At 40.0% G+C, this 9,125-nt stretch overlaps 1 protein-coding gene across 1 annotated transcript; it reads right to left on the minus strand.

Annotated features, from left to right (window-relative positions):
- Positions 1 to 580: 580 nt before the first annotated feature.
- On the minus strand, positions 581 to 1,543 carry LOC111887272 (extensin-like). Its single transcript, XM_052771681.1, has one exon. The coding sequence runs from the start codon at positions 1,541 to 1,543 to the stop codon at positions 581 to 583; it is 963 nt and encodes a 320-aa protein (XP_052627641.1).
- Positions 1,544 to 9,125: the final 7,582 nt, after the last annotated feature.

The following is a 9,125-nucleotide window of genomic DNA, read 5'->3' on the forward strand; positions in this document are numbered from 1 at the left end:
TTTTTTCAAAATACTTGTATTCTCAGGTAACCAGTGAATTCAAGGAAAATGTACTTAGTGATGGCTTGCAGTTTACTTATTAACGAACCGAACAATTTATTTTCGGAATGTAATGTTTAAACAATGTACTTCATGTAAACTTTATTGGTTGTACTATATTAATGCATGGTGATGAATGTTGTTACGTTTCATATATATTCAATGTTATGGTATTCAATTGAGTCACGACAGCTCCCGAACGTTTCCGCCGCCTGGTTCGGGGGTGTGACACTTGGCGTGCAGCTTCAAGGTTGGACCTTTCAGATTGAAGAGAACGTTGAAGGTTATCCACCGAAGCATTGACAGTTTGAGCATTCTTCTTAGCCGCCGCCTACAAAGAATCTAGAAATAAGTGAGCCTCAGACATTAGTTTATCGACTTTTGCAGTCGCTACCTTGCACTCCTTGGTGGAAGCCTCAACAATGAGGGAGGCTTGCTGACATTGAGAAGTGGAGGCTTCAATAGCCTTAGCTACAGCAGAGAGCGAGGCACTGTGTTCTTGAACGACAGAGGAGAACAAAGCCTTTAAAGCAGCTTCAGATTAAGCTCTAGAGGAAGAGGAGGAAAGCAGTTGATCGATTTTGTCATTTACTGCTTTGAGATGACGCTTGGTAACAGGCTCATCATCATCTTCATCACTCTGGACACGGTAAGGACTAAAATAAGTGGAATCAAATTCCAAGTCCTCACCGCCTAGAACAGGGTTGGTTTCTGTATATGGAGTATGAGATAAGGGTTTGGTATTGGTTGGTTGAGTGGTTTTTATTGGTGGTTCGGTTGTAACAAGTGGAGTGGGAGCTGTAGAATGAGCCCCTGTGGTAGTAGTGGTGGTAGTAGTGTCTGTGAATATAGGAGTAGGGATGGGAATTGTAGCGGATGGTTGAGTAGTGGGGATAGGAAATATTGGAGGGATGGATACTGGGATGGTAACAGGTGGAGGAGAAGGAGGTTGGGAGCGAACTGGAATTTCTGGGGTAGGGGAGCGAGGTGGAGTATCACCTCGACTCGAAGCCTCGTCATCAGAGCTTTCGCTCTCGGATTCTGAAGGAGGAACAGACTTATGGTTGGGAGGAACATACTCTGAGTCTGAATCACTGGAAGATTGGAGTATAAGCTTCCTAGCAGGCTTCTTCTGCTTCTTCGGTTGAGATTGGGATGGAGCAGCCTTGTCAGACTTTTTCTTCTTAGGGGTTTGCCCCTTAGTTGGTTTGGAAACATGCGCCTCTTTCTGGGTGTTAGTTTTCTTTCCCCTTTTCGCTGGCTTGTCAGCTTCTTCAATGGAGCGAACCATGGTTGGTGTTAGCTCCCTTGGACCCGAAGACGGAATCTTTCGATATTGTTGCAGAACATTACCCGATGTAGAGACACAAGCAAGCATGGTTTCAGGAACGGGTCCAATGAAGGAGTACTTGGTGGGATTTGTGACGATTATCTTGGTTGTGTTAAAAGTGTCAATGGAGGAAAGAAGAGAATCCGCCATAATTGGAACGTGAAGACGATCCATTGCCGACTTAGTGATTATAGACCAATATCACCCACGGGAGATCTCTGAGTGTCTGGATGAAGAGACCAAGCTTTGAACCAGTTGTTGCCAAATAATGGTTCTATAATCCAAATCTATCCCATGGTACAGTCCATATAGCACAGTAATAAAAGACTTGCTCGCCCCATCTGAGTCGGCGCTTCGCTCAGAGAGTCCTTTAAATAGCAAAGTGAAAAGGCCATTCCATTGAGGAAGAAGGCAGGACTTCTTGAACTTGGTAATGGTGGTGAGGGTTTCAGTATACCCCATTTGATAAAACATATCGAATAGTTAACCAGTGGTGATGGATTCAGGGTTTACCAGAGTTTGTTCTTGAGAAAGACCAATTAGGGCATAGAAGCGGTGCTTGGAGATGGAAGTCTTCTCGTTGTGGACTTCAAAGTGAATCCTTTCAGTAGTTTTGTCATAATATGCAGTGGAGTAGATGAGTGAGAGGCAGGACATGGGTACGACTTCAACTTTGGTCAGAGCGTCGACGAGAGGGGAGTATTTGAGACACTCGACGACATATAGCATGTAGGGTTCATAGAGGAAAGGAGTGAGATCGATGATCAGGTTTTGTTGAGGTTTGATGGTGAGAAGGGGTTGGCAAACAGAGGTATCATGAATTGACGAAGAGTCTACCATTGTAGAAGCTTGGAGAAGTTGATGAACAGTAAGAGAAATCGCCTTTGTTCTTTGAGAGAGTTTTGTAAGTGATAAAGAGGAAAAGATGAGTGTGCGAAAAACTGTTATACTTACAAGGAGGAGAGAGAAAAATCTAGCTAATATCTTGGATTATTTCAAAAAGAGCGCCTGACTTGACGGATGAATACTTGTCATACCGATGATGACGCAGGAAAGAGAAAGGACGTTTCCTTTTTGCACGCCATCCCATAAAAATCACTTTTTCAAATCAACAAAACAATTGGATAACCGTTGAGTAAGCATTCACTTTATGCCCATCGTCACCCCAGAATACATTTGAATCGCCATTGCCCGTTGTGCTTTATTGAACAACCTTAAAAAGAACCAGATAGTGGAAAATTAAAAAATTCCGTGCATAGGGTGTAAAAGATAAAGAAATAAAGCAAACTTTTTGTGATAATTTGTGATGTCTTAAAGAGACATAAAACGACTGATTCTGGGCAGGAATCGCTTCCTTCAAATTCAAGAGAGACATTAAAGTGCTTGATTGGTTTCCCATTAAATAACGATAAATAACTTGTTAAGAAGTATTGAAAGGCATCTTTTTAGAGATTATAAAGGGTGGCTTTCGCTTCAATTCATAATTTCAATACTTGACATAAGACTGAAACTGAACAAAGTACTTGTGAGATCAATGTGATATGTTGAACAAGTAGGTAGGATATATGTTATAATGACAAAAGAAAGTGTAGAAATCTCAAAAACAAAAATCAAATGGATCTTTAGGGGAAGAAAAGCCTTGGTTTTAGACAAATTCATAAAAGATCACTCAAAAATAAAAAGAGATTTCATTAGGTAACAAGTAAGATCTTGAATATGATAATTCATCGTCAATTCATTATTGGTGTTGAATTGGGGGTTTCACTTAGTACATAGTGGCACGAAACTAAGATCATTAACATAGATTTTGTATAAACCTTAGTGGTAATTACTGAGAGTCTCAAGGGTTATATTGATGAAACGAAGTATAATGGAGAAAAATGATGGAGATGGTATAAGAAGCGAATGTACCTCTGCTATGAAATAGAAGGACCAAGCAGAAAACTCTAAACTCAATGTGAGTAGAGTAAGGTAGCTCATGATTAGAGTGAATATTGCAGCCTGGTTTGGGAAAACATGACTTGTATATATCATGTTATTAAGGCTTCACTCAAAATTAGACCTAGCAATGGGGCGGGTTTGGAGCGAATCGACCTTGATCCAAACCCTTTTAACAACTTTCAAAGTCTGATCCAAACCCGCTCCATAACCCGCATGGTTTTGAATAATCAAACCCATACCCTGATCCACCGAATCAACTGATATCCAAACCCGCCCCATAACCATTAGGTTTTTCCAATAATAAAACATATTTTACTTAAATAATAAAATAAAATTTATTAAATAAAACAAATGTTGATTTAGAAAACAGATTATGTATTCGAGGACTTTCGATTAGAATTGAAATCATTATTGTAGTAACTTTCAATTGATTTTTTACCGTCAATTGCATTGACAGAGAATAGTAATTGCTAACTCTCTTCCGATTGATAAATGAATTTATTGATTTATAAATGAAATTGGTGATTACTTTATGAAATATAGATGAAATGACATCCAGATTCTTAGGAGAAGACTGAAAGTCTAGAAGTTAAGTCATCGAGTCCTATGTAAAAATATTTTAGTCTTTAGCCTTTTCCCTTTGGACTTTCGATTGAAATTTAAAGTAAACTTTAGGCAGTATAAAATATAAATGTATGATTCTAAAATTTATATGGGGCAGGTTATAAACGGAGCGGATCATTGACGATGCATACCCAACCCTTTTAATAAAAGGGTTAGCGGGTATGTGTCGTTAACGGATAAACAGATCAAAAATTATGCTCCAAACCCATATAACTGTTAAGGGTTTGGGTCAGATCAGGGTCAAAACCCGCTCCATTGCCAGGCCTACTCAAAATCTTTTGAGGCTTTAGTCAACATACAGCAGCATGCTTCTAGGGACGTGTGGATAGGGTGTTGAAGAGAAATGATACCTTGTGGATTTTCAGTAATGAGAATAACACTTAAAAAAATTAAAACGAAAAATAGTTTTGTATTTTGTGAAAAAGAATTAGTTGAACAAAAAGGAAAATATTTTTGAGTTTTATAAATATAAAAAGAAGTATTGAAAAGAATGTACATAGTAACACCCTCAAAATGCCTTGAGAAGAAAAAGAAGCAAACGAGTTCAGGAGGACCGAACCCAAAATAGACCGAACGTTCAGTTCATTTCGGTTCTTGGTCAAACTTCACCCGAAATAGACCGAACGTTCGGTTCATTTCGGTTCGCTCTATTTTGCTTGTTACCTTTATTGAAGCGAAGGCAATTTTGGTACTGATTCTGCTTCCATCATTCCTAGGCCTTGTAAACTCTTGTTGAAGCTCGCGATCAGTTGTCCTGACGAAATGGATTTCCACGTTTCCATCTTCAACACGATCTTTGATAAAGTGATACCTCAGTACTATATGTTTAGTCTTTGAGTGTTGCACTGGGTTGTGACAAATCCTAATTGCGCTTTCAGAGTCGCAATATAGTGGGATGTTCTTCATGTTTAGCCCGTAATCCCTAAGCTAACTTTGTATCCATACCACTTGAGATGTGCAAGATGTTGTAGCAATGTATTCGGCTTCTGCAGTGGAGATAGAGACACAAGTTTGTTTCTTCGATTTCCAGCTAACCAATTTACCGTCTAGAAATTGGCATCCTCCAATGGTGCTTTTACGATGTAATCCACAGACACCTGAGTCAGCATCTGAGAATGCTTGAACAAAGAATCTTGAGTTGGCTGGATACCACATATCGAGAGAGGAGGTTCGCTTCAGATAGCGAAAGATGTTTTTCATGGCTTGCAGATGAGGTTCGCGGGGGTTAGCTTGGAATCTTGCACAGTAACAGACTAAAAACATGATTAATGAGTTCAAAACTCTTAGATCATTTAGATCTTTCACAAGTATGATAAAAGAAATCAAACAGTTTAAGAACAAATATAAGAGAGAGCACAGAACAGAATCAAATATGAGCTTATGATTCAAAACTGAGTCACGCCTCAGCAGAGCTCGATGAAGAACTTCCGCTGTAGAGGCGAGCTAGGGTTTACAAGCAATGAAAACGAAAACAGTAAAAGCGATATCTTCTAAGTCTGCATGCATGCAACTTATATACTAAAACAAAATAATGCACGGCTGGACAGGCCCAGTACCGGCGTTTAAACTAGGCAATGGACCGAGCCCATGACGCAATCCACTAGACTCAACAATATCCCCCTTTGCGTCAAATGAGGCGAGAGATTATTTCTTCTGAGCAGGTCTCACCGTCTTTATAACTTTAAACAGTTTAGGAATAATGTCAAGAAGAGTATGTCGGAACAGAATGTACCACCTCAGCATGTCGACGAACAGCTTTTTATCAGCAGCACTGTTCTGGTCGTACCTATGTATGATCTCCAAGATATGCTCGAGACAAGTCGTCGATAAAAGGTGTTTGTCAACAAGAGCGAACATAAATTTTTGACCTTTACCCCTGAGAAACATGACCGTTTGATACTTCGAATCTATCTTCCCCTTGATCATGGAATTAACATTGCCAGCTCTGCCCATGGGTTTGATCGTTCGTCGCTTGTGTATGGCAGAGGCAATTTCCTGGTCCATCTTCGCTACCTCATGTATGTAGCAAACAAGCATACGCTTGACATGATCGATTATTGGCTGATACTCCTGAGGATTTGACAAAAGAATGTTGTTGAGGAGTATCCAGTCATGGGGGTTGAGGGTCGGTAGATCAGCAAGGGAAAAATGGTGAACTGAGCCTTCGGTTCCTCTAGTCACCCTGAATTTGACATTAATAAATTCCCCTGCTGAATAGGGCTTCATCACCTTGACGGTGGTTATCTTCTTTGAGCTCCAGGTCAGGTATTGGGGTTGAGCAAACTCCAAGTAAAAATCTAACAGATCCCTATCTACCTTCGGGCCCAGAGATGGAATAGCAACAGTCGAGTTGAAACAGTGGAAGATGAATGCCTTCCGAGTGATTGGCATGTCGAACTGTGCATCTTTGGAGTTATCAAGGCCAAAGGACATAATTGGCTCAAGCCAGAGAACAGTTGGCTCTTCAATTGCACACCTCTGAAGCGAATCCTTTGTCCATACAGGGAACATGGCCTTTTTCTTCTCTAGGAGCCCCGCCTCCTTTCGCTTATGTTCTAGCTCAGCTCGTTGCTTCATGGAAATTTCTTCAGTTTGTTTTTCAGAAGAGTTAACCTTTGGAACAGGCTTCCTGGGAATTTCAACATAGACATCATCTTTGTTGTCTGTATCGTCTTCACCAATCTTCTTCTTTTTCTTATCCTTGTTACTGCCCGAAGCTTCATTACCCTTCTGTTCAGTAGTTGGCTTGGAGCTAGATGGAGGAGGTTGCTTCGTCTCTTGCTTCAACTCTTTCTCTCCCCCTTGTTGCGGTTGGACCCCAGTCACCAGAACACCCTTGATACGATTGAGAATGTCCAGTTCCGGTCTAAGCTTGTCTGCCAAATGTCGTCTGACAGTTATAGTGATAAGAGGATCACTCGCCTCAATAAGGTGAAGGAGGATGGAGTGAACATCGGCAGCAGAACTCCGTATAACCTCCCTTTCTGACTTGAGGTCATCAATCTCAGTATGAGCAGTTTGTAGCTTGTGTGATTGCAATTTGAGCTGATTTGTGCGTCTGGCAAGCTCATCCATAATTCTATTTTCCATAGCTAAGTCCTCTTGCAGTTGAGTCAAGAGTTCGTTGACATTAGCATGAAACTTTGCATTGGCCTCTTCAATAGCAGGGTGAGCCGCTTCAACCTTCGAGCACTTAGAATGAAGAGTCTGTTGAAGAGTCTATATGGAAGTGTTGACAGTGTCAGCATTCTTGGCAGCAGTAGCCTGCAAAGAATCTAGAAATAGGTGAGCCTGGGAAACTAGTTTATCGACTTTTTTGGTCGTTTCCTTGCACTCCTTAGTAGAGACATCAACAGCACGAGAGGCCTGTTGACATTGGGAAGTGGAGGCTTCAATAGCCTTGGCTACAGCAGATAATGAGGCTGAATGTTTAGCAACAACTGAAGAGAACATGGCCTTTAATGTCGCGTATGAATAAGCTCCTGAGGAAGATGAGGAAAGTAGTTGATCAAGCTTGTCGTTTACCGCTTTGAGATTACGTTTGGTGATAGGCTCGTCGTCATCATCCTCACTTTGTACTCGATAAGGACTGAAATAGGCGGAGTCGAATTCCAAGTCCTCACCGCCCAAAATCGGGGTTGTTTCTGTAAAAGGTGAAGGAGATAAGTGTTTTGAAGAAATTGGAGGTTCGGTTGTTAGAGGAGGTTCGGTTGTAAAAGTAGGTTCGGTTACAGGTGGTTTGGGAATAGTAAACGTAGGTTTTGTAGTGGTGGTAGAGGTTGATGAACTGAGGTATCATGAACAGATGAAGATTCTGCCATTGTAGGATCTTGAGAATGATGATGAACAGTTGCAGAAAATAGTCGGGTTTCTTTGAGAGGTTTTTGGAAGTGATAAAGGTTGTGAGAGTACCGTTCCAATTCCTTTTATATGTACAGGAAGAGAGAGAAGAATCCGGCTGAAATCTTGGATTATCTCAAAAATAGTGCCTGAGTTGATGTGTGAACAGTTGGCGTGCCGAAGATGACGCAGGAGAGAAAAAACGTTTCCCCTTTTTTACGCCTTTTCATAAAAATCACCTTTTTCAAATCGCCAAATCGTTTGAATTTCTGCTGAGTCAGCAACCTTTTTATCCCAATCGTTTCCCCTTATGAAGCTTGAGAGTTTGTGCCTTGAGCATTTGAATCATTAATCTGTGAGAAACTTAGAATTTGGAAAATATTAAAATTTCCGTGCAAAGGGTGTAAAAGATAAAGAAATAAAACGAGTATTTTTGGGATTATTTGTGATGTCGTATTTAGACATAAAACAATTGATTCAGGGCAAAAATCACTTCCTTTAAAGTCAAGAGAGACATTGAAGTGCTTGCTTGGTTTCCCATGAAATAATGATCATTAACTTGTTGAGAAGTTTTGAAAGGCTTCTTTTAAAGGTTAAAGTGGATGGCTTTCGCTTCAATTCATAATTCCGATACTTAACATAAGACCAAAAGTGAATGAAGTACTTGTGAGATCATTGTGATCTGTTGAACAAGTAGGTGAGAAATGCTATATAGTGACGAGAGAATTTAAGAAATCTCAAAAAAAAAATAAACTAAATCTTTTAGGGTTAGAGAAACCTTGGTGAAAGGCAATCTCATAAAGATCACTCAAAAAGAAAAAGAGATTTCATTGGGTAACAAGTAATATCTTGAATTTTTGAATTCACCGTCAATTCATTAGTGGTGTTGAATTTTGGGTTTCACTTAGTACATAGTGACATGAAACTAAGATCATGAACGCAGATTTTGTATAACCATAAACCTCAATGGTTAAAACTGAGAGTCTTAGGGGTTATATTGATGAAACGAAATATAATGGAGAAAGATGATGGAGATGGTATAAGAAGCGAATGACCTATGCTTATTAAAGCAAAAAGGGTCCAAGCAGACAACTCTAAACTCAGTTTGAGTAGAGTAAGGTAGCTCATGATTAGAGTGAACTTGATAGCCTGGATTGGGAAAACATGATTGGTGTTGATCATGTTATTAAGGCTTCACTCAGAATCAGTTGAGGCTTGAGTCTACATACAGCAGCATGCTTCTAGGGACGCCTAACTAACGAAAAAAAACTTTTACTTGCCGTAGATGTGCCATCGAGAATCACACTCAGACAAACATAAAAACGTTAGAAATATGGAAATATTTAAAAAA

The sequence above is a fragment of the Lactuca sativa genome, chromosome 5 (assembly GCF_002870075.4).
Source record: "Lactuca sativa cultivar Salinas chromosome 5, Lsat_Salinas_v11, whole genome shotgun sequence".
NCBI classification, from domain to species: Eukaryota; Viridiplantae; Streptophyta; class Magnoliopsida; order Asterales; family Asteraceae; genus Lactuca; species Lactuca sativa.

Coding starts and splice junctions, on each gene's coding strand:
- LOC111887272 (XM_052771681.1), bottom strand. CDS start 1,543: ATGGATCGTCTTCACGTTCCAATTATGGCGGATTCTCTTCTTTCCTCC.